Source organism: Tachysurus vachellii, chromosome 14 (genome assembly GCF_030014155.1).
Source record: "Tachysurus vachellii isolate PV-2020 chromosome 14, HZAU_Pvac_v1, whole genome shotgun sequence".
Classification (NCBI taxonomy): domain Eukaryota; kingdom Metazoa; phylum Chordata; class Actinopteri; order Siluriformes; family Bagridae; genus Tachysurus; species Tachysurus vachellii.
The window spans coordinates 23,649,818-23,674,817 of record NC_083473.1 but is presented as its reverse complement, the minus strand read 5'-3'; the positions used below and the strand labels follow the sequence as shown (position 1 = coordinate 23,674,817).

Sequence of the window (25,000 nt, the reverse complement as noted above, 5' to 3'; positions counted from 1 at the left end):
CCCTGGTCCAAAGACATGCATGGTAGGTTGATTGGCATCTCTGGAAAATTGTCCGTAGTGTGTGATTGTGTGAGTGAATGAGTGTGTGTGTGTGTGCCCTGCGATGGGTTGGCACTCCGTCCAGGGTGTATCCTGCCTTGATGCCCGATGACGCCTGAGATAGACACAGGCTCCCCGTGACCCGAGGTAGTTCGGATAAGCGGTAGAAGATGAATAAATGAATAAAAAACACAACGAAGCCGGTGCAACTTTTAGAATCACAGCACGAGACACGTCTGCGTTTATATGTTCGGTAGCTCATGCTAGCTAAGGATTATAAACAATTTAGCGGTCACTGGCTAATCTTAGTTTGTTAGCACCAAAAACAGTCGAATGCATGCGCCGCCGTTCCGTTCCGTCGCCGTGTCGAGTAACGTGATACGATCGAGTTGCACGGAACAACAGCATGCTGGTTCTGTGGAACGTCGATCGCGGCGTGAACGGGGGAACACCTCCACCGCCAACGAGTCTAGCCTTCTCGTTGCTAATTCAATCGCATGAAATATCATTAAATATACATCAAACAGGAAAAAGGCTACTGAAGGAAAACTATTTCAGACCTCGCAGTGAACCTGAGCCCGTTTGGATCAATTCCAAAATCCAATTAGCTAATCTGCTGGTTACAACGAAAACTCCGTACAAACGTTCGACCGCTCATTTATAAGACGTCACAATAACGAGCGGCTCACGCAGACGAACAGATAAATGAATGGTTAACCCCAAAAAAAAAAAAAAAAAAAAACAGGGCAAAAGCTGCTCGTTCATTTTTAGACACCACACCTCCATCTTATTGTTCCTATTGCCTCATGAGATTAAGGTTGACAAATACGAAAATCAACGTTCACCTAGAAGGCAGGAAGCAAATATGACAGAAAAAGTGAAAAAAGCAGCTTTCAGGTGTCTCCTGTATCTCTGTGGACGAGAGTTAAAAAACATGTGAACATGTTTAATGTTGTCTAGAACATTAAAATCAAGAATATTAACACGATACAGAAATAATCATCAGCTGATGACTTGCTCACTAAAAAAGCGGGAGTACGAGAGCCATAGTGAGATCAGGCACTGAAGCTGGGTGTGAGGAGGTCTGGAGTAGGGCTGGGCGATAAAACGATAACGATACGTATCGCGATAGACACGTGATCGATATCAGTAAAAAATGTGTTCGATCATTCATTCATTCACTCATTCATCTTCTACCGCTTATCCGAACTACCTTATAACTTCTACCGCTTATCTCAGGCGTCATCGGGCATCAAGGCAGGATACACCCTGGACGGAGTGCCAACCCATCGCAGGGCACACACACACACACTCTCATTCACTCACACAATCACACACTACGGACAATTTTCCAGAGATACCAATCAACCTACCATGCATGTCTTTGGACCTGGGGAGGAAACCGGAGTACCCGGAGGAAACCCCCGAGGCACGGGGAGAACATGCAAACTCCACACACACAAGGTGGAGGCGGGAATCGAACCCCCAACCCTGGAGGTGTGAGGCGAACGTGCTAACCACTAAGCCACCGTGACCCCCCTGTGTTCGATCAAACGTTCGATATTTTTTATTCTTCGTCGGAAGAAAACGGAGGTCACGAAGCAAGTTTGGTTGCATTAACAAAGGCACTCGCTCTCTGGTAACCTAGCAACATAGGGAGTGACACGCTAACAGCCAATCATGTAATAGTATCACGTTTGGTTGCGACATATCGTCGTCTCGTGCTGGATTCCTCTTCAGTAACCGGCGACTGATGAGCAGAAAGTGAGCCGCAGCGAGCGAGGAAATTGTAAATAAAAGAAGAAACGTCAGCTCGTTAGTACGGCAGAATTTTAGACTTATGTTTACATTTTAATTATTTGAGTTTTCCTGGTTGTTGATATTTCTGTCTTAATAACTGATTATCGATATCGACCGATATGAAACACTGATATCGTGATACAGTTTTCAGCCATATCGCCCAGCCCTAGTCTGGAGTGAGAAGTAATCCCCACATCCACGACCCAAAGTCTAGAGTGGAGGTTATTATAACGGTAAACGGGAACTAGATCTGGAACGGGATGATTAACACAGCATACAAGTAGGAGACCAGGCGTAAACATTCTGGCCATACGGTGAACATACACATCCATGTCAACCTAAAAAAGCAGGTTTCATTGTTTTTATAGTAGCATCAAGGTTGCACTTTCACCTGGAAATGATAATATAGTCTAGATTTTTTTTTCCTTTTTATTACCAACCTAAACTTACATAACTTTTTTAAACTATAGATACATACCGAAGTTCCCCTTTATGGTCAATACAACAACACTAAATGCATCTTCAAACAGCATACACTTACATTTGGGGGCTTTTTTCTTTTTCTTTCAAAATGAAATCAAATATTTTTCCACCTCTCTCTTATGACAGAGTTTGGTAAACCATTAGTGAATGTCATAAACGTTAATGGCTGATGAATAAATATTATAAATACAGTATCGGTGCTACAGCCGGACCGTCGGCTACGTTCAAACTTCCTCTATAAAGGTAGTGTCATATAACCTGCTTTATGAGTTTCCACGACGCACGGCTTGAGATAACATTAACGCAGGATGTCTCTTAGAGCGCATAAATCATATTCTCTGAAATACCTGCCCGTTATTTTTAAGGATCGGATGGAGTGCGTCTCTGAGTACGAACTTTACAGTGAAACTATTTAAAAGATCAGTTTTATTCCAGCACTATCAGTAATGTACATACATATAAACATGGGATATTTCTTTGATGGCAAATGTGTATATTTTCTTCGCTCTTCATCTATCCTCACTTTTATTTTAATTGAAGATAAGAAACCAGTAGAAGAGTTCGCCGAACCAGGAAGCGATAAATACCAAGGAGAGAAAACACACAGGCAGCAACGTGACACTTTCTCCTCAGATGAAGACAAATGCTATAGTAAAGGAGAAATATTAGCGTACGGTCGTCTTAAGTGAGAAATCTGAAAGTATCTAAAGAAACTTCATCTATATTCCAAAAATAAATCATGCATTTTATTTACTTGGCTCTTTTGACTTTAGTTTTTTAGGTCTGATGAGGTTCGAATATGATCTGCCTTTGACTTATAAAGCAACTGGTGAGAAATAAAAAAAGACACTGAAGACTTTCTGGAAGTCGCTGCGGCATCAGAAGAGTTTTTCCCAGGGTGCAGACGAGGGCAATATTGTGTACAGTTTTACATTTCGGCTTTAGTTTCCCTCGGACATGTTGAAGATGCATATTTCATAACTTTTTTAATATTTAATCGCGTGTCCGACGTGTGCACTACATTAAGCGCTCCGTTAATAATTCAAGGCAGGATTTTTTTTTTTTTCAAAACCATAAAGGTACAAACATATTTCCTAACGTTTCCTCTCCATTTCAGTGAGCGATGGAAGGGGAAGGGTCTGGGCAAAATGCTCGTATGTGACTAACAGTGAGTTAAACTAGACTGTTTTTAATCCATAAAATGTGGACGACTGATTAGCATGAGCGACTGAGGCCGTTCCAGGGTTCCACTACCTGCTACACTCTGTATGATAAGAGCGTGGAAAGATTTTTACAAGCCACAGGCGACGGAGCATCTTTTCAGAATGAGTAATGTGATGAAACCGAGCAAGAACCGCTGAATACGTGTCCTGCGACTTCAGTCATATATCAAGAGAGAACAGAAACAAAGAAACGGTGAAGCCAGCCTCGTTATCGAACATGCGCAAAAGCATGTAATGAAACGGAACTTGTTTTTGTTTCCCTTAATCAGTATTAAATGTACGTAATTAACTCCCTATATACGGTTCTGCTATGTTCCTGATCTTTTTTTAGCCTAATCATTTTATCAGGTTTTCACGCAAACTTATGGTGCGACTGGGCCACGCAGAAGCTTTAATACCCCCCCGGTGAGCTAGATAATGATTTGTTTTACCGTTTGCAACCTGTTTAAAATGTTACAGCATTTCAACAACTTGAATCACAAAATCACTTTATTATTCCTATCTTTTTCAGATTAGACAACACAAACGTGTTTGAGTCATGAGGTTAGCCGTGAGCTGTCACTAAGGAAGGATGAGAAACGTACAGCTGAGATGTTGAGATGTTGCAGACTGAGACTAACCCAGCCTGAGTGGAGATCCTGATGTATCTGAGTTTCTTAGCGTGGCTTCAGCCAAGACACGTAGCTTTGATAAGCAGCCAAATACACAGATATTCTCACCATGAGGCAGCCATGTAGAGCACCGCCATACAGCTCGCACATCATACAAGACACAGACACTCAATCTGAGAGAGCTCATGTATTATTCAAAGCTTTAAAAGGTTGCCTGAGCTCCAATCACGCTGGACTTCAGGTCGTTTCTACTGTAAGCCACTTGAGGGAACGGATTCAGCAGGCGCTGAATTCAGCAGACTGCGTGGTTCAGGTTCACCTTACAGACAATAGGTTTCCATTGTTTACGGATACGTCACATGGTCTTGACTCTCGTAGCAACACGACGCTACAACCGGTCCTGGGTTTGATAACAGAGTGAGTGACCAGACAAAATAAGAGCCAAACCCGCTCTACCCTACGCTGTAACCTTCCTCAATAACAGGTCACGCAAATCCTTTAAGCATTAAAATTATACTGCCGCTGCTGATAATCACCTCTGCACACATCCAACACGTATTAGTCACAGCTCGTGTTGTTACTGCTCGCCTTTAACAAACCGTAGTCTCTGAATCCTGTGTAAATAGAGATCTGTACATGCTGAAAATTCAGTAGATCTTCTAATCTTAAACTTTGTTACAAAGAATACATCAAAATGAAGTTTTGCCTTTATAATACTGTAGAATATTGCACGACTGTGTACGGCGATTTGAAGCCGTACTTTTATTTCCTTTTGAAACAGGAAGTCAGGTCCGAAGTCTTAACTGATTTCCACTGGAAGCCGACAGCTTTGAGATTCTCAGAAGCCGCGTTCACACTGCAAGTCTTAACGCTCAATTCGGATATTTTGCTCAGATCTGATTTTTTTGTTTGCCTGTTCACATTACCTTTTAAAATGTGGCCTATATCAGATACCAGTGTGAACTGTTTGCTGTTTCAAACTGACCCGCATGCGCAAACGAACAATAACAATGACGTCATACGCAGCACGCCGTCGCGCTAAAAAGCTGGCGAGGTTATGGAGGAAGTATTGTATCATCTGGTGCAAGCAAACATATCATGTAATGCTATAATGTGATGTATTCAATGCAAACATTATGAGCTGGTTCACGTAACCACTTTATATAACACTCTTAACACACACGTTACCAGTCACGTTTGTGTCACGTTTTGACGTCACGTTTCGCATAATTGTGACGAATGTCGATGTAGATTGACGTAAAAGTCGCATCAAATCCGCCTTGGCTGTTCACACTGCGGCCACATTGGAAAAGATCAGATTTGGGTCTGATTCAGGACCACATATGGAAGTGGCCCACATCTGATTTGAAAAATCAGTGTTCACACTACTCCTGAAGAAGTCTGACCTGGTCACTTGACGGATTTGGGCCACTTTTACCTGCAGTGTGAACGTGGCCAGAGAGACTCAGAAGCTCAGTTCAGACACAAGATCTCGACTCTAATTTATTAAGGAGTCGTTGAGCTTTGTTTAGTTTCCTTTTAATGCCATGCCAGCATCGATGGCTATGTTCGTGGCAGGATCAAGGGAAGTAAAACAAGATATTTTAGTAGTTCTGATAATGTTACAACATTAGAATAGTATTTCAGCTGTATCAGCTACAGCAACTCTATGAGGTCCTTCACTTTAATACTCATCAAAAACATTTTTAGGCGAGACACATATGAAGAACCCTAAATAGGTATTTTTCTAAGCTTCGCCTAGTTTTAAGAATCACTCACATATTATCACGGTTGCTGAAGCCAGACCTAAAAATACTAAATGATCCAACCTACAAACTCGAACCTAGTGCCATGTTTAGCTGTGAGATGGCGGGTCAGACCAAATCAGACCGATCGATAACAGCTATCCTCACGCTGTCATGCTACTGTGCATCATTATGTGAATCATTTGCTCTGTTAGTCACTGCTCACGTGCTTTCATCAGACAAATGAAAAGAGGGTAATTATATATAATATATAATAGTATATATCCTACATATCCTACATTAACAGGCAGATTGATTGACCTGCTTAACTCAACTCAGACATTAACAAGCATCATAACCATACAGATGTAAGATGATTATGCGTTTATCAATTACAAAAAAGCTGTTACATTATTATAGTATTCCTATAAGTGATTCCTACAAGTGATTCCTATAAGTGATTCCTACAAGGGATTCATATAGGTGATTCCTACAAGTGATTCCTATAAGGGATTCCTATAAGGGATTCATATAGGTGATTCCTACAAGTGATTCCTATAAGTGATTCCTACAAGGGATTCATATAGGTGATTCCTACAAGTGATTCCTATAAGGGATTCCTATAAGGGATTCCTATAAGGGATTCATATAGGTGATTCCTACAAGTGATTCCTATAAGGGATTCATAGGAATCATATAGGTGATTCCTATAGGTGATTCCTACAAGGGATTCAAATAGGTGATTCCTACAAGTGATTCCTACAAGTGATTCCTACAAGTGATGCCTACAAGTGATTCATACAGGTGATTCCTACAAGTGATTCCTATAAGTGATTCCTACAAGGGATTCATATAGGTGATTCCTACAAGTGATTCCTATAAGATATTCCTATAAGGGATTCCTATAAGGGATTCATATAGGTGATTCCTACAAGTGATTCCTATAAGGGATTCATAGGAATCATATAGGTGATTCCGATAAGTGATTCCAACAAGGGATTCAAATAGGTGATTCCTACAAGTGATTCCTACAAGTGATGCCTACAAGTGATGCCTACAAGTGATGCCTACAAGTGATTCATACAGGTGATTCCTACAAGTGATTCCTATAAGTGATTCCTACAAGGGATTCATATAGGTGATTCCTACAAGTGATTCCTATAAGATATTCCTATAAGGGATTCCTATAAGGGATTCATATAGGTGATTCCTACAAGTGATTCCTATAAGGGATTCATAGGAATCATATAGGTGATTCCGATAAGTGATTCCGACAAGTGATTCCAACAAGTGATTCCAACAAGTGATTCCTACACGTGATTCCTACACGTGATTCCTACACGTGATTCCTACAAGTGATTCCTACAAGTGATTCATATAGGTGATTCCTCTAAGTGATCTTCATAAAATACAGCTTATATTACTTGAGGTGGAATAAACACTTTAACTCAATTAAGTCAACATTCTTTGTTTTCTCGATTCAGGTGAATAATCAGGTGTTGGTTGGGTTTCCTAAACATGGTACCAGTATTTCCACAAGCTTTTATGTTAACATTCTAGCGTATTAAACTGACAGCAGCTTTAGTCAGCAGCGTGCCGGAGCTCCTGAAGAAGAATTTCCCGCGTCTTTAAGGTCTCGTGTACGGAAGTATTTTGGCTTTGCGGTAAGTTACGATGCTTGACATCCAGCGCATGGTTTACTGAAACATTACAGAGTGATGAATCACACGTACGATAGGTGCAGGAATCAGGAACACATCTGACTGACTTAACCCTTGTGTCTTTCTCTCAAACCAGATGAAACCGCACACACACACACACACACACACACACACACACACACACACAGCAAAATCTGCATTTAGACGATGGTTCGATAAGTTCATATTCAGTAGTGAGAAATGTAGGATTTTTTACTCTAAGTCAAGTCACTCTGTTACGTTCTAATACACAGCTTTTATTTGGTTATAGATCTTTCCATTAATTTTGAAATTTGAAGGCTTAGATTTCGCCCATGAAGAATTTGACTGTAGTGTAAATGTATCGTACAGAGATCTAGATCTCAAACAGATTCACGTTCGTGTCATGACTTGTGACTTCTGGGTCAATTAATTGTAGTTCAATTAATAATTAGTAATCAATTGTTTAATTAAAATGTGGCACTGTATAAGTGATTACATCTCAAGACGCACCGGGCCTTTCATACAGTCAGGTGTCTAGAGAGCTCGTTTCCATCTGGGTAGGATTTCTCCAAGGCATTTTGCATGTTGAAACTTCGTGTTTATTTGCCTAAAGCAGAGGTTTGTGGAGTTGATGTAAACACACCTCTGATTGGTACCAGATCACAGCAGGTTTTTTTTCCTGCCTTTCCTCTGCAGTGAGGGAAAACTCCGACATTTATCATTCATTCATACATTCATCTTCTACCGCTTATCTGAACTACCTCGGGTCACGGGGAGCCTGTGCCTATCTCAGGCGTCATCGGGCATCAAGGCAGGATACACCCTGGACGGAGTGCCAACCCATCGCAGGGCACACACACACACACTCTCATTCACTCACACACTACGGACAATTTTCCAGAGATGCCAATCAACCTACCATGCATGTCTTCGGACCGGGGGAGGAAACCGGAGTACCCGGAGGAAACCCCCGAGGCACGGGGAGAATATGCAAACTCCACACACACAAGACGGAGGCGGGAATCGAACCCCGACCCTGGAGGTGTGAGGCGAACGTGCTAACCACTAAGCCACCGTGACCCCCACATTAAACATAAGGAAATCAAATAAAATTGAATTTGTTGTTTACTATTTTTCTATTTGGGTTTCAACATTTTTAAATTGTTTTTTTTTTTTCAGCTTCAGAAAACAATCCCACAATATCGAGAACAATGCTTTATCCCAGCTTCGGGTCTAACACGTCCGTCTGTCCCTCTGCATAACGTCGGCGTCGTCCTCCACTGTTCATCCGCACACAGATTCGCTGACACAGAATTACAGAAAACGTTTAACACCTTGTTGCTGTTATCTAGGAAGGATTTGGGATTATCGGTTAATCCGGGTTTAAGGAGCCCCACTGAAAGATGGAGGTGTTTAGAAGACACCAACATTAGTCACAAATGTTCTGTCCACTGAGGTAACAATCACTTAATGTACGCATCAATCGAGACGAGAAATTCCTAATCTACATGTTGCTTGTGATTAAATAAATGTTGAAATGAGTTTTTTTTAACCTCGTTATAGACCAGATTATGATTGGACCAGGTCTGAAATTTGATGTGAACATTTAAGCAGATGCTTATCCAGAGCAACTTACATTTTTATACAGCAATTAAGGATTAAGGGCCTTGCTCAGGGGCCCAGCACTGGCAGCACGGTGGACCTGGGATTCAAACTCACAACCTTCCGCTCGTAAGCCATCACCTTAACCAGGCTAACGCATCATACGGAACTCTAGTTTTAGTGAAAAAAGACAACTGTTGCAAATCACATACATATCGTCGCTGTCGGGCGGAAACCTCGTATGTCCAAATTTGGTCAATTTCATATTTTTTCACATATCGATGCTATTGGTCAGTCCCCACGTGGGTCTGTTATTTTTACAAGTTATTAACCAATCTAAAGTCTTGAAAATAGCTTGAGCGCAAATCTCATAACTCCATTGGACACTTCAACTGTCCACCTCTTCCTCACTTCGTGGGAGAGCTTCACGGCATATTTCTCCTCAAGAAGAGTCGCAACGAATCGACACGTCTTCTGAGGTAAATGTCTTCAAAACACTGGGCTCAAAGAAAAAAAAATCTTGACCCCCGCTAGTTCTGGTGCTCGTCTGAGGACAGGAATTTAGCGCAAGACAATCCACTGTAACGAGGACTAAACCCTGTGTACTGCAGATAAGGTACGGCGTTTTTTTAATGTCCTGAAAAATAACGGTTTTGGAGATACGAGGATTCCGCCTGACAGCGACGATATGCACTGTACATACTATTTTGTAGTATAAATAGTGTGATTAATACACAGTGAATGTTCCAGAATTAACCTTATGATGCATTTTGTATTGAATTCTGGACATTTCATGCACCAGACACTCATAGTTTTGCTTACGAAGAGGAGCCTTATAGATGGCTGACGACACTCCAGTGGACAAGACATCTTAAAAATGTCCTTTTAAATTAGTCCATGTTGTGTTATTTTATTTAAGATTATAAAAAATACATAAATTAGATAATTTCTGTCCAATTTCTGTTAAATCTGCCTGAGAGGGTAGTTAGCGTAAAAACAGGCCGAAGATCAGGATGAGTTCAGGCGCACAACTCCAACCAGGAGGCTGCATAACAAAAAGAAAATATCCAAACAAACACAATTGACTAACGTCTGATGCTAACTAACTGCTATTGTGACGTGACACACGCTGTTTGTTTGTGCGGATGAGCATCTGCTTCTGATTGGACACGAACTGGATGAGGACAGGACGAGTCATCGGATTTTGTCATTGTTTTTCCAGGAACTGTAAAATGAAACTAAACACAATTGTGAACAAAGTGTTTCACACCGTTTCGTTTGCGTCCACAATAACAAGAGATTCGTTTAAAAATAAAAATCTAAAACAACAGCCCTTTTTGGAGTCCGGATCACGGTGTCAGCGGGTTGATAGATTTCGATCGGGACGTTTCACAACAGCGATGTGTAGCAACTCAATGACAATATGGTATTTAGGTCTTATGAACACTACTTATACTGTTTGAAGTAAACACTTAACCAACAGGTAACGTCAAAATGATGTAGTAACATATAAAATATGTAAGAATTAAAGGCAGGATCCTTTCTTCCAGAAGTATTACAACGTTGAGACCAGGTTGTGGACACCTCAGGAGTTCATCAGTTTGTTATCTGGTGTGACATGTATAAACTTCAAGTATTGATAGATAGACATTGTTCGACGATAAGAGTGATTATTTTAAACGATCGCAGCCCTACGAGACGTAAGCGACACTTTCGAACACAGACAGCGAATCTTTTTGCAGTCCAGATGGAGATAAATAAGAGAGGTTTTATAAGTGAGACCTTTTCAGGATCGACACCTTAGGCTTGATGTATTTTACATCAGACGTGTGACGGTGGTGAAACGTGTGCTGTTTTCACACGTTTCACCACCGTCACACGTCTGAGGTTTCACGTATCTGGCCGACAGAAGCAGAGAGTCAGCTCAGTTACTGAGAGAAGGTCAGGATGATATCAGGTATGGGCTCAAACAGCTGGATTAAAACTCAATTACTAGTCTAATCATTTCCTATTTCAGTGACAGTTTTATTGTTATCCAGAACATCCAAGGCCTCGATATGTGAAATGTTTCAGTGAACTGAAGACTTGAGCTTCACCTGCAGTTCCATCCATCCATCACACCTTTAATAAAGCTCATGTACAGTGAAAAAGGATCATAGGGATACAATGCTGGTGCACAAGACAAACTGCCCCGGTGGGGGGCAAATGGAACATGTCATGAAGAGCAAACAACACAAACTAGTCAGCTGTCTACACTTCATCAGACTGATATTATATTTATAGTTTAGTGTCTGACAGCAGCTTCACTCCTCCACATCACAGCTTATAAAGCAGCTTCACATCTCTCACAAACACCACACAAAACAAACAGCTCGTGTAAATAATCACAAACATCATCGTCTGGGTTCAAAATATACAACAACAAAAAAACACACAGAGTTTCGGCTTTATTTCTTTCTTTTTCTTTCTTATCCGTCGGTTTTTATTACACATCCATCACGTCACGGAAGATGATGAGGAGATTGTTAGCTTGTTAGCATGTTAGCTTGTCAAGTTAGCACCCTGAGCCTCAGCTGTGCTAAAGACAGCTTCATTGAGAACTAAACTCAAATCCTTACCTTAAAATAAAGCCCAAGGTGGTTTAAGTCAGTTCATCTCAGCGACAATACGATCCTCTAACCGTCGTGTTGAGGGGGAAAAGGTTTTAAAGATGAGTATTAATAAGGTTTGTGTGTGAAATCCTGAGGAACAGATCAGTATCTGCTCTTCCAGTCTGTCTGCTGTGTGAACGGCTCTCAGTCCCGGAACAGCACCGCCTATGGAACAACAGCTCATCCGGGTAACAGGCAGGCGGCGTGTTTTTGTTCAGCCACCGGCTGTGTCCCAATCCGAACGTCACACTCCAGACATAGGCTACATGCTCCAATCTCACACTACATACTCCTACTACGGAGTGTGAACTTATGTGGTTTAGGACGGACCCGTGATCGCTGATAAGGACAGGATGCGAAATATTACAGAAGTAATTCTAATTCTAACAAGTTGTTTTACAATTAAAAACAGGCCGCGTGCTCTTGTTTCATTCAGATTTTACCGATTCATACTCATTGTTGATTAGCTAAACACTTCATGTCCTTTTAGAGGATGCGTCACATCCTGCATCCTTGTAATACGTAGTTATTAACCCAAGTCACTAGTAAAAAGGTGCACGTTAGTCCACTGCCCTAGTAGTAGATGGAAGCATCATCTCCGTTAGTGGAATTGATAGACACTGGATGCTCAGTTTTTAGGAAGCAAAAGTGATTCACGTCTTTATTAAAAATATTCCTAACTTCAATTTAGCCCGTGATGCATTTAGTAACTCATTTCATCCAAAAAAATAAATAAATAAAATCAAGTCTGGTTAAATCAAAAACATATTGCATGCGGTCCGTGTAGGCATTTGGGCCTTTGGTGGACTTTTCCTTATTAAGGATTAAAATGGTTAATGAATGAAAAATGAATGCAGATGTTTTGAACATATAAAATTTTTTGAAATTGACATCATGATCACTGAACGAATCTCTGTACCGCACCAGAACACATTTCACTCACACGCTCGACCTTTCTTTAAATGGATGACTTGCGTTTCAAAACAAACAAGGACTCTTAGAGCGGTAGCTCTCGAAAAAGACAGTTTATTACACTTCTGTACAAAATCAAAGCAACATTAAAAAGGTATGTACAAAGATTTACACTAAAAATTCGTGAAGGTCGTGTACCAATAGGAGTTTCAATACATTGAACAAGGAGAGTTACTCATCATCCTCCTCATCTTCATCTGGAAGTGGTCTGGACCTGAAAAAAAAAAAAAAACAAGTAATTGATACAGAGGTTTAGACACAAAGTAAATTCTATACACATCAAATTCAATTAAAATAAAACTCAAGTCAAGACGCACTTCCTGGGTGCTTTGGACATGCCACTGCCCCCAGCCTCCTCTCCATCAGAAACAGGATGCACATTCTCCTTCTCAGGCTTCCTGCTCGGGCCACCGAAGAAGTCTCCGATGCCTTTCTGCCATTTTGGGGTCGGACGCGGACAGACGGGGTTTCCTCCAACGTACTTATTCTTTCCTGCAAAAAAACGTACGTCATGTATGTTGTAATAAAAAGAAAATCACGATACAAAAAAAAAAGTCAACCATTGAGTGGTGGTAAATACAAAAGTTCTACTAGATGTTTAAGTGCCAAATACACATTACAAAACCTTGGGATGAAAGGAGATCGCCGGGCCAGTGAAGTGTGTGTGCGCGCGCCGGGCCAGTGAAGTGTGTGTGTGCGCGCCGGGCCAGTTAAGTGTGTGTGTGCGCGCCGGGCCAGTTAAGTGTGTGTGTGTGTGCGCGCCGGGCCAGCGAAGTGTGTGTGTGCGCGCCGGGCCAGTGAAGTGTGTGTGTGTGCGCGCCGGGCCAGTGAAGTGTGTGTGTGTGTGCGCGCCGGGCCAGTGAAGTGTGTGTGTGTGTGCGCGCCGGGCCAGTGAAGTGTGTGTGTGTGTGCGCGCCGGGCCAGTGAAGTGTGTGTGTGTGCGCGCCGGGCCAGTGAAGTGTGTGTGTGCGCGCCGGGCCAGTGAAGTGTGTGTGTGCGCGCCGGGCCAGTGAAGTGTGTGTGTGCGCGCCGGGCCAGTGAAGTGTGTGTGTGCGCGCCGGGCCAGTGAAGTGTGTGCGCACCGGGCCAGTTAAGTGTGTGTGTGCGCAGGATTGTACCAGGGGTGGAGGCTTGAGAGCTGCTGCTGCTGGAAGAATAATTCCCTGAACTGGAGGCGCCAAGTGACTTCCTGGGTGCAGAAGCAGCGACCGCTAAAAACAAATGAAACCCATCGTTAGAACACATGACCACCAGGAACATAAGAGTAAATAAACGACACTGATGTACACGTGTTCACCAGCGCCCACATCATACAGAAACACACAAACAAATCTGGCGCCATTTCTTCTTCCATCACCCAATCTACCGTCTTTAAACAGACAGATCTACCATCACCAAACAATATTTATTGGAGTGTTCACGTCATTTTGTGAAGGATGATGAACACTTTACAGTCGACAGAACATCAGCTCTTACAGGTTTAAAGCTCAAAGTGTTTGATGATTCTGTGAAAACCTATAAAAAAAGTTCCTCTTTCCTAAACAACATGTCAAGCACCGAATACACTGAAGAAAAAAAAAAAACATTTTATATTAACTAAACTTTATAACTCGTGATTAAATCGAACAAACACTGAGATGAAGGACAAATTGGCGGGAGACAGAAGCTGAGGTGTTTAACACACACCGGATATTACAGTGTTATTAAAACACGTTTAATACACAAACAATCTTTTTTTTTAATTAAATGAATTGTAAAGATTTTACGTATCGTTTAAAAACATAATAAATCACAAAAACTATATTCCCTCATTAGCTGCCTAGCTAACGTGCTAATAAGCTAATGTGCTAGTTATTGAGCTCGTGCTAACAAACAACACCAAAGTCTGAGGTAAAAATAAACACCTTATTATCATCATCATCATCATCATCATCGACGCTTACTTACCTTTTCTGTAACTACTAGGAACGCTATCGGCTTTCGTTCTAACCATTTTGGGCGTCAAAACACCGCAACCGATTGTTTCCGCTTCAGATAAAACACTGAAATGATTCGTTTCCCGCCAGCGTTTTAAACAGCTACGTCTCTGAGGGGAAAGGGGCGGGGAAAACGATGACGTCAACCAACCTCAGCCAATAGTCGGGACGGATTCTGATCACCACAATAAAGCACTCACGCCCACTTTGACGTCGCTATAGGACTCCCTGTATATCGCCTGCTCCAAAAAAAGACTATTTATTAATATTAAATCATTCAATAAAATGTAAATTCGCCAGGATTTTCGTTCAATTAAACTGCTATTTAACTGCTAGCGCAAGTGCGATCGGAAGTAATATGTCCTTCTAACACGCTATTTTTTAGTCAGTTGCACTGTTATTTGTTATTTTACCTGAGATTTAAGTTTAAATAGAGACGAGTGGTTTATTTATGAAACTCTGTGATGTTACATGTCACTGATTTAAAGCACACCAGAATATTACATCTGCAATTAAAATGCCATTGAGGAATCACATATTTACCGCCAGGTGTCGCTGTAACTTACTGGGATTACTTACCCTCATAGGCAGAAAAGCAGCATGTTGCTTATTTTCTTATGTTTGGGTTGAAATCTAGACCTTACTGTACCCAATGTACCCTTACTGTACCCAATGTACCCTTACTGTACCCACTGGTGAAGACCTTACTGTACCCTTACTGTACCCTTACTGTACCCACTGGTAAAGACCTTACTGTACCCATACTGTACCCTTACTGTACCCACTGGTGAAGACCTTATTGTACCCTTACTGTACCCTTACTGTACACACTGGTGAAGACCTAACTGTACCCATACTGTACCCTTACTGTACCCACTGGTAAAGACCTTACTGTACCCACTGGTGAAGACCTTACTGTACCCATACTGTACCCTTACTGTACCCACTGGTGAAGACCTTACTGTACCCTTACTGTACCCTTACTGTACCCACTGGTGAAGACCTTACTGTACCCAGACTGTACCCTTACTGTACCCACCTTTAAAGACCTTACTGTACCCATACTGTACCCTTACTGTACCCACTGGTGAAGACCTTACTGTACCCATACTGTACCCTTACTGTACCCACTGGTAACGGAGTTACTGTACCCACTGTACCCACTGGTGAAGACCTTATTGTACCCTTACTGTACCCTTACTGTACCCACTGGTGAAGACCTAACTGTACCCATACTGTACCCTTACTGTACCCACTGGTGAAGACCTTACTGTACCCATACTGTACCCTTACTGTACCCACTGGTGAAGACCTAACTGTACCCATACTGTACCCTTACTGTACCCACTGGTGAAGACCTTACTGTACCCTTACTGTTCCCACTGGTGAAGACCTTACAATGTGGCATCTCAACAAACCCCTTCCTGCTTTAATATTTCCATTCAAATCAAATGAACACTTTACAGAAGTCCATTTCTTTAAATGGACCTAACATAATGGACATAATTGGACAGTTGGCTGTTGAAACTGAAATTGAAATTGTTCCAAACGAAATTCCATGAACAGATATTCATTAGTGCTTCATGATTTCACGTACAAGAAAGCAGATATACACACACACTCTATTACACACTCTTCCATTATACATCCATCAAACTGTTTAAGAGCTGTTTTGCACAATATTTTACAATACCTCATGTAACTGCTGTTATAATACTAATGTGTTTATACCAGTATTTCTTCACATGTGATATTGATTGAACATACAGTATTGACACTGGTCGATGCTGTTTTTGTGTGTTGTCTTTTGTGTATGAACTTTTGTGTGATGTCTTGTATTTTTTGTTTGCACTGTCTTTTGTCCTGCACTGTCTTTCTGTGTTTTGTCCTTCTGTCTTTTTGTCTTGTCTCACACTGTTTGCACCAGTTTGCACAGATGCACTTTATGTGGCTAAGACTACTTACTAAGTCCTTAGTTCTGACTGAAATGACAATAAAAGCTTCTTGACTTGATAAAGAGTTTTAGAATTGATTTCAAGATGAAATTTGAAGTCCAAAGAGCTGTTACTGTCAGTGAAGCAGGCCATACATTAGACAGAAGATTTAAAAGAAACCTGCTGTAGAGGCTGATATATAAGAAAATGATTGTGTAATTATGTTAGATACAAAAATAATCATAACGTTATAACGTCAAACAATGTTTCTATCACTGTAATAATAGATTTTTGTAAGAATAAACGTTAACATGTTAATGTTCTTTAAAGCACTATACCCGAAACTTTAGTGTGTAGTTGTTTTTTTTAATTGTTAATTGTTGGTCACTCAAAAGATTCATTAGTATTTCATTCATTCATTCACTCATTTTCTACCGCTTATCCGAACTACCTCGGGTCACGGGGAGCCTGTGCCTATCTCAGGCGTCATCGGGCATCAAGGCAGGATACACCCTGGACGGAGTGCCAACCCATTGCAGGGCACACACGCACACACACTCTCATTCACTCATGCAATCACACACTACGGACAATTTTCCAGAGATGCCAATCAACCTACCATGCATGTCTTTGGACCGGGGGAGGAAACCGGAGTACCCATTAGTATTTCAATGAAATTTAAAATATACAGAGTTGTGTATAAGAACATTTGTTGAATGGCTGATATAGTAATCTTTTCTCCACTTGCCCCATGGAAGAGCCAATGGGAAGAGTGATAGTGAAGGAAATCAAGTGATGATCTGAGGTGTGTAGCAGTCATGGATGGGGAGGAATGAGTGAAAACCAGGTCCAGAACATTTCCTCACTTGTGTGTGGGAGGGCAGCTGTTTAATGTCAAGGAGAAGTAACTCAGAAGAGGCAGAAGGCAAGAAGACTGAAGCTTGTCGGTGGGTGTTGTCAGAAGGGAAAGCATTGAGAAGTGAGTCTATTTCTTTCATGAAGTCTCCAAGTTGGCCAGGAGGGCAGTAGATGATGATGATGATGATGATGATGATGATGATGATGATGATGATGATGATGATGATGATGATAAAGAATCTGTTTGGAGATGTAACTGAATCTGCATGAATCAACATGAATCTCCATGACATCAACAGGCCAGTTCCACCACCTCTGACTGTTTCTCATGTCAGGATTTCTCATGAAATCCTGTATATCTCAGAAATTAGTCCGAATACCTCAAACATCTATGCTGATGGAGGGCTTACCAAAACCTTGGTTACATTAATCTAGACCTTTGCACGTGACAGATTAATCTCATTATAGTATGAGGAGGAAATAAAGAACGACCTCGAGTTTTTTTAATCATTATTTTAGTTTTATGTAATACTGACACCTAGTGTTCAAGACAAACACTCACACATTTAAAACTTTTTTGGTTTAAACACAGGTAAATCCCAGTTCATTTAACATTTAAGTTTTATTTAACATGTATGGACTCTTGACTTGGTCAAACACTTCCCCTCTTTTAGCAGTGGTTTATCTATTGTACAGTGCTGAGCAACGGTGTAGGGAAAACAGGATATTTCCTAGAATTTAGTCACCATTGACTAAAAAAAATAAATTATTATGCTGTGAGATGTGGTAGCTCAGTGGTTAAGGTGTTGGACTACTGCTCGAAAAGGTTATAGGTTCGAATCCCATGTACACAACCTGCTACTGCTGGGCCCCTGAGCAAGGCCCTTAACCCTCAGTTGTATAAATTAAAATAAAAATGTAAGTCACTCTGAATGAGTGTGTCTGCTAAATGACAGAAATGCAATGTAATGTCATAACTGACAGAAGTTCAACGCTTACCCTGCTTTAAAATCAAGCTCCATTGATAATTGTAGGACGTTCACTACCAACGAATAACAATTAGAGTGTATGATTCTGCATATGTCTTCCTACTTGGAAAAATACAAAAGTTAGAGTAGGGTACTTTATGAAAACAACAGGAAACTTCAGAAAATCAGAAAGTCTCTAAACCATGAACAAAATAATGTGTGAATAAACATACATTTACACAGAGGTTTGTGATGTATATCCAGGGGATCTCTGACTATAGTGCTTTTTCAAAATCACACGACATTGGCGGAAGTGTTGTTGTTGTTGTTGTTGTTGTTATTATTTAGTTATTTTAGCTGTAAAGGTTTACTGGTCACTTGAAAGAAAAATGTTTTATGAAAAACTTGATAACTAAAAACAAGTATACATATATTTCACTCTCACATTTTCTCAGGCGTCATCGGGCATCAAGGCAGGATACACCCTGGACGGAGTGCCAACCCATCGCAGGGCACACACACTCTCATTCACTCACGCACTCACACACTAGGGACAATTTTCCAGAGATGACAATCAACCTACCATGCATGTCTTTGGACCGGGGGAGGAAACCGGAGTACCCGGAGGAAACCCCCGAGGTACAGGGAGAACATGCAAACTCCACACACACAAGGTGGAGGTGGGAATCGAACCCCCAACCCTGGAGGTGTGAGGCGAACGTGATAACCATAAGCCACCATGCCCAATCACATATATTTCACTTTTATATAAAACAGTGTTAAAAATAAGGACGTTAATAATAGACTGTAAGCGATGAACCATTGGTTATCAAGTGGTTTCAGGAATAAAATACTCTAATGGGCTAAAATGACTTAAAATTCTGGTATTTTTTGGAATGAAATCTGTCTCGTGGTCGTAGTGGTTTCCTTGGAAATTCTGTTCCTCATGAAGGGGTTTGTGGCTGCAAAAAGTTTTCATGTATTACGCTAACTGTATATATGAGCAGAAATTTGTAAATACAATTAATAGTAGTCAGCTCATCAGGACCATGTTCTCCCCATTATGCTGAAAGACTATTGAGTTCCATTCAAGAACCATTCAGACTAGAGGTCATCAGTCATGCTTGAATTCAATGCATCTGGAACATATTAGAGAAAAGCCTTACATCAGTAGTAGTTTACTCGTTCCTAAATATATTTCCATGTAAATATTTGTTTTAATGATGCCCTTTTTTAAATACTTCATATTTCTATTTCATGGAGGTCTCTTATGAGTCTCTTATGACACCTAGCGGGCGTGATCGGTACTGCACGCCGCCTGGTTAGACCAAGATAAACAGGTGAATCTTACGTTATATATATTTATTTTTGTATTTTATTTCCCGTAGCTATTTATTTATTTATTTAAAATATTTGACACCACTCAAGGTTTGTTTTCTGACAGCACATTTGAAAAAACCACGTAAGTAATTTGTGAACGAATCATTTACCCGAAATGATTCAAATGAGTCAACTCGCTAAAAAGACTCAATATATGTTCCAGTCTCCAATTAAGGTGATGCCGTTAGATCACTGTCACATCCTGAAGCTAGTTTATTTCAGTAGAATATCCTCACTGTATGTTTTTATATGTTGTTGTTCACAGTAATTCTGCTAAAGTTTGTGAAAGTTTGTCAGGAAAAAGGCGTGTTGTTTACAGCAGTGAGGTAATCAGACTTGAGCTCAATAATCTCACTAATTGTCTTGTGAAGTTAGCAAGGTGAGGCTAGCAAGGTAAGGTTAGCAAGGTGAGGTTAGCAGGGTGAGGTTAGCAAGATGAGGCTAGCAAGGTGAGGTTAGCAAGGTGAGGTTAGCAGGGTGAGGTTAGCAAGGTGAGGCTAGCAAGGTGAGGTTAGCAAGGTAAAGTTAGCAAGGTGAGGTTAGCAAGGTGAGGTTAGCAAGGTGAGGTTAGCAAGGTGAGGTTAGCAAGGTGAGGTTAGCAGGGTGAGGTTAGTAAGGTGAGGTTAGCAAGGTGAGGTTAGCAGGGTGAGGTTAGCAGGGTGAGGTTAGCAGGGTGAGGTTAGTAAGGTGAGGTTAGTAAGGTGAGGTTAGCAAGGTGAGGTTAGCAGGGTGAGGTTAGCAGGGTGAGGTTAGTAAGGTGAGGTTAGTAAGGTGAGGTTAGCAGGGTGAGGTTAGCAGGGTGAGGTTAGCAGGTTGAGGTTAGCAGGTTGAGGTTAGCAGGTTGAGGTTGGGTGTTGGACATTCATTATGTTCTAGTTTGTGAAGGTTTCTGCTCCAGTCACTTTCTTTATTGTAGTTTTTAGCCCTGGTTGTTTTACCTGTTTTAATCTATTTTAGCAGAGAGAAGAAGGATAATGGCGTCTGCTGTGAAGTTTGTCATCTCTAAGCTGCTCTCTCCCCTGTGGAGGACAGTGGAGGATGAAGAGGATGGCTTTTATTACAGAACAGGCAAGACGGGCTTGAAGGGCTTGAAGTTGGTTTATTGTGATCTTGACATGATGAGCCTTCATTAGTAGCTTTAATGAATTATAGAATACATGTGATTTAAAGCAGACATTGCTACTGTAGGCTTCGTTGGTTTATTCCCTGTATCCGTGTTTCTTTGTATAATTTAGGTATGGATGAGATCCGGCGGATGCAAGGCGGCGTAGTGACCGAGCTCTGTCAGGATTATGGGCTGATTGACCATTGTGTGTACTTCACTTCTGGAGAGGTGCTGGGAGGAGTGTCTCTGCATGTAGGTGACGAGGTTAATGCTCTGGCTGTTAAAGACGGAGCCCACGGAGGATGGAGGGCACTGAGGGTTGGTGCTGTGTATTTTACTAAAATGTCCTTTTTAAAACCAAAATAAAAAAACCTCAGACAAAATGACTGTTTATACATGTTGTATATCAGTTACTCTTTTTGTTACCAGTTATCAGTTACCTAGCTTTAGTCGTTGAGATACCAGTCGTGGTTATGTACCTGATTTAATAGTAGAATATATGGCATGACTGTGAACTTCCTTCTGTAGGTGGAGAGGCAAATGGATTCATGGGATGGAGGCAGGGCTTCAGACGAAACTGATGCAGATAAGTTCCGGTCTCTGATTGGAACAGTAACGTCATGTGATAACGACGGTGGATTCATAAACCAGACGACGTATTTTCCTCGATCAGCCCTGTGCGAAGGTAAAGCATTGACACGCTTATAATGAATAATAATAATATTCATTCATTCATTCATTCATTCATCTTCTACCGCTTATCCGAACTACCTCGGGTCACGGGGAGCCTGTGCCTATCTCAGGCGTCATTGGGCATCAAGGCAGGATACACCCTGGACGGAGTGCCAACCCATCACAGGGCACACACACACACTCTCATTCACTTACGCAATCACACACTAGGGACAATTTTCCAGAGATGTCAGTCAACCTACCATGCATGTCTTTGGACCGGTGGAGGAAACCGGAGAACCCGGAGGAAACCCCCGAGGCACGGGGAGAACATGCAAACTCCACACACACAAGGTGGAGGCGGGAATCGAACCCCCAACCCTGGAGGTGTGAGGTGAACGTGCTAACCACTAAGCCACCGTGACCCCCTTATTATAATAATAATGATAATAATAAAATTAATAATAATAATAATAATGCCGCTTTGTTTTTAATAATACGATGTAATATATGATATGATCAGTATGACATCTATTGAATATAGCTTGTGTTTTTGTGTCCTTGTTTTAGGTTTTGTGCCGATGAAAGGAGACTGGGTTCAGGCAGAATACTTCATTAGTCCCACAAATTGGCACAGTCAGGCTCGAAGTGTTGCCCCACTACGATACCAGCGCTTGGACCAAGTCTGTCCACACACACACACACACACACACACACACACACACACACACACACACACACACATACACACAGCCAATGTTCCTTTTCAAAATCTACTTTCCTTCTTTTAGTTCGTCTACTTGTAAAACTGTTTGAAACTCATAATTAAGTGTATGAAGTCCCTTCTCTCTGTCTGTCAGGTGGACGTGTCAAATGTGTTTGGAAATAGTGGGGTTGTGGGAGACAGTGTGTTTTTCACTTTGGATTCTCTGCTGTTGCCTGCTGGATACAAACCCATACGAGGAGATGTAGTGAGCGTCGTGGTGGTGGAGAGCAGTCAGTCTTTATATAGCTGGAGAGCACTCTGTATGTCCCCGATTGAGAAACACAGGCAAGTGATTTTCTTTCATGCGTTTATTCTTTCTTTGTCCACTTATTTGATTCAAACAAAGATGCATACGGAAGATTTTTTGCTTTCTAACACTAGCATGAATGGGTCAGTGACAAACCTGCCAGAGGCTGAAATCCAGGCACTGCTGGAAAATAAGGGAGGACTTGTGGTCAGTGAGGAAACACTGTTTGGATCTTTGTTGCTGGGGCAAAGTAAAGAGCTGATCATCTTTCTTCAGTGAGTTAATATGAGACGCAGTCAGTGACCGTGATCTCAATGTCTGGAAAAACTATTACTAATCATCATATCAGTCCATATTGGACTTTTTTTTTGTCCAACTTGATATTTAAATTAAAATGTAATTTTTACAGATACTGTTAGAAACATGATGTGTATGTAGCAGGATTTTATTAGGTGTTATAACTAATGGCTGTCGTTTATAATAATTAAAACTCTTCTTTCTTTTCCAGCAATACCGGTTCAGAGACCCATAAATTGAAGTGCTGTGAATTCGCTGGCTGGGACTCCGAGGAGCAGTTTTCATTTGGACCGGCACCACGTTGTGCCAACAACGGCATTCTGTCAAAACCCAAGCTTCAACAAACCGCCCCAGTCAACCCGTACGTGCCCTTTCTCCAGGCCCAAGGCAGAGGCCTTATATCAGGGCATGGTCTCAGTGTGCTGCCCGTTCCTTTCTCTGTACCTGTGGAGGAAGATAAAAATAACATAGAGGTAGATATTGATGAAGAGGTTGCAAACGATGGAGAGAAGAACGCTGAGGAGGCACCGTGTCTGCGGGCAATAGAGAAAAACCTAAACATATTACCAGGAGAGAAAGTGTCCATCACTGTAGGCTGTCAGGCTAAGTAAGTAATTAATAAAATCAGAAATCCTTTCTTTTATTTAACCACAAAAATGTGTTACTTTTATGTGTTACTGGATCTGGGCTTTGTGGTGAAATTAGACAAAATAAACCAAATGTATGTTTGAGAAGGTTTTTTATTTACTTCCCAACATCATTGCGTTTTTTTAAAAGGGATGTGGTAGCTCAGTGGTTAAGGTGTTGGGCTACTGATCGGAAGGTCATGGGTTCGAACCCCAGGTCCACCAAGCTGCCACTGCTGGGCCCCTGAGCAAGGCCCTTAACCCTCAGTTGCTCAGTTGTAAGTCACTCTGGATAAGGGTGTCTGCTAAATGCTGTAAATGTAAATGTTAAACCAGTTTATATCAAAGGTGCCAGTAACTCCGAAGCTGTGTGAAAAATTGATCTGCACCTTCAGCCTCATACAGCACAATATAAAATCTAGATATCACCATAAGCCCAAACGTGGCTGTGACCCAGCAAATTCTGAAACACAGAATGCAGTGAGCTGAAAGATTTTATATAATGGAGTTACCAATAATCTGGATTACTGAGCTTGATTAATCATGTATAATAAAAACAAACCACCAACAGAGCAGGGGATCGTTTGTTAAGCTGTATGTAAAATAATCATGAATAGATGTAATTTTTTTTAAATAATTTTGAAGTATAATTAATGAAATGTCTGTTTGCATGAAGAATTGTTGCTAAAGGCTTTATTTTCTTGGAATAATTATTTATCTCGTGAGCACGTTTGTGTTTATGTGGTCAAACGAGGCTCATGACTGGCACAGAAGAAGAGATTGAGAAGCAGTGGAGGTCACAGAGCTGCTTATACATCAGAGGAAGCAGATTCTAATCTGCACTCTTCCTGGTTGGGTTTAGGGAATAAATTAAGTCCTAGGCATCACAAGTGTGTATGCACATATAAAATAAACAGATTATTGTATATATATTTTTTTTAAAATTGGGGAAAATGCACTTTGGGGGGGAAAAAGTTGTAAGGTTTGTTGTGTAATGAAACAGAGAGCGAACTGTAATGATCTCTGTGTAGGAACCTGGGTCGCTGTGCGGAGCTGCTGTTGCTGCACTTCTCCTCATTTACCATCGGGCGGCGCTTGGAGGTTTCTGTGAGCAGTGAGGTAGAGAAATTGTTAAAGCCCAGCGCCCCCTACTGTCCAGCAGTCATGCTGTCAACACCAGCATCACAGAACCCTGCTCAGGTGGTCACCGTGTTGCCTCCTGCACCTCCAGTCAGGTGAGATTTCCAAACAGAACAAAAGCATTCTTGGTAATAACAGTGATGCACAAATACAGTGATGTTACTCACAATGATTAAATGCACAAATTAGGTCACAAGTGAGCTTTTTCCCCCCTATGCTGTTT

General features: G+C 41.3%; 3 protein-coding genes across 5 annotated transcripts in view; 1 reads left to right on the top strand and 2 right to left on the bottom strand.

Annotated features, from left to right (window-relative positions):
• LOC132856724 (casein kinase I-like) overlaps positions 1–12,004 on the bottom strand; it is a 37,361-nt gene extending 25,357 nt beyond the window's left edge. For both annotated transcript variants that reach the window (XM_060886441.1, XM_060886440.1), the window contains exon 1: positions 11,804–12,004. The gene's annotated coding sequence lies outside the window, so the exon portion shown is untranslated. The remainder of the gene's footprint in view (positions 1–11,803) is intronic.
• Positions 12,005–12,846: 842 nt separating this feature from the next.
• Positions 12,847–14,882, bottom strand: pclaf (PCNA clamp associated factor). Its single transcript, XM_060886909.1, has 4 exons — positions 14,756–14,882; positions 13,927–14,019; positions 13,126–13,300; positions 12,847–13,022 (listed from the first exon to the last, which is right to left on the bottom strand). The coding sequence occupies exons 1-4, from the start codon at positions 14,799–14,801 to the stop codon at positions 12,980–12,982; spliced, it is 357 nt and encodes a 118-aa protein (XP_060742892.1). The 5' UTR covers positions 14,802–14,882; the 3' UTR covers positions 12,847–12,979.
• Positions 14,883–20,113: 5,231 nt separating this feature from the next.
• mov10l1 (Mov10 like RNA helicase 1) overlaps positions 20,114–25,000 on the top strand; it is a 15,951-nt gene continuing 11,064 nt past the window's right edge. The window contains exons 1-9 of one of the 2 annotated variants that reach the window (XM_060887494.1): positions 20,114–20,250; positions 20,882–20,992; positions 21,160–21,347; positions 21,558–21,714; positions 22,272–22,384; positions 22,562–22,752; positions 22,849–22,989; positions 23,223–23,618; positions 24,669–24,872. In XM_060887494.1, the coding sequence (XP_060743477.1) occupies positions 20,899–20,992; positions 21,160–21,347; positions 21,558–21,714; positions 22,272–22,384; positions 22,562–22,752; positions 22,849–22,989; positions 23,223–23,618; positions 24,669–24,872 (1,484 nt within the window). In that variant the 5' untranslated portion in view covers positions 20,114–20,250; positions 20,882–20,898. The remainder of the gene's footprint in view (positions 20,251–20,881; positions 20,993–21,159; positions 21,348–21,557; positions 21,715–22,271; positions 22,385–22,561; positions 22,753–22,848; positions 22,990–23,222; positions 23,619–24,668; positions 24,873–25,000) is intronic. The other variant, XM_060887495.1, reaches the window with a different exon arrangement.

Bases quoted from the DNA above. Each gene is read 5' to 3' on its own strand.
- pclaf (XM_060886909.1), bottom strand. From the start codon at position 14,801: ATGGTTAGAACGAAAGCCGATAGCGTTCCTAGTAGTTACAGAAAAG. The intron at 14,020-14,755 runs GTAAGTAAGCGT...ATTTGTTTTTAG, and splicing joins TCCTAGTAGTTACAGAAAAG to CGGTCGCTGCTTCTGCACCC. The intron at 13,023-13,125 runs GTGCGTCTTGAC...TTTTTTTTTCAG, and splicing joins ATGTCCAAAGCACCCAGGAA to GTCCAGACCACTTCCAGATG.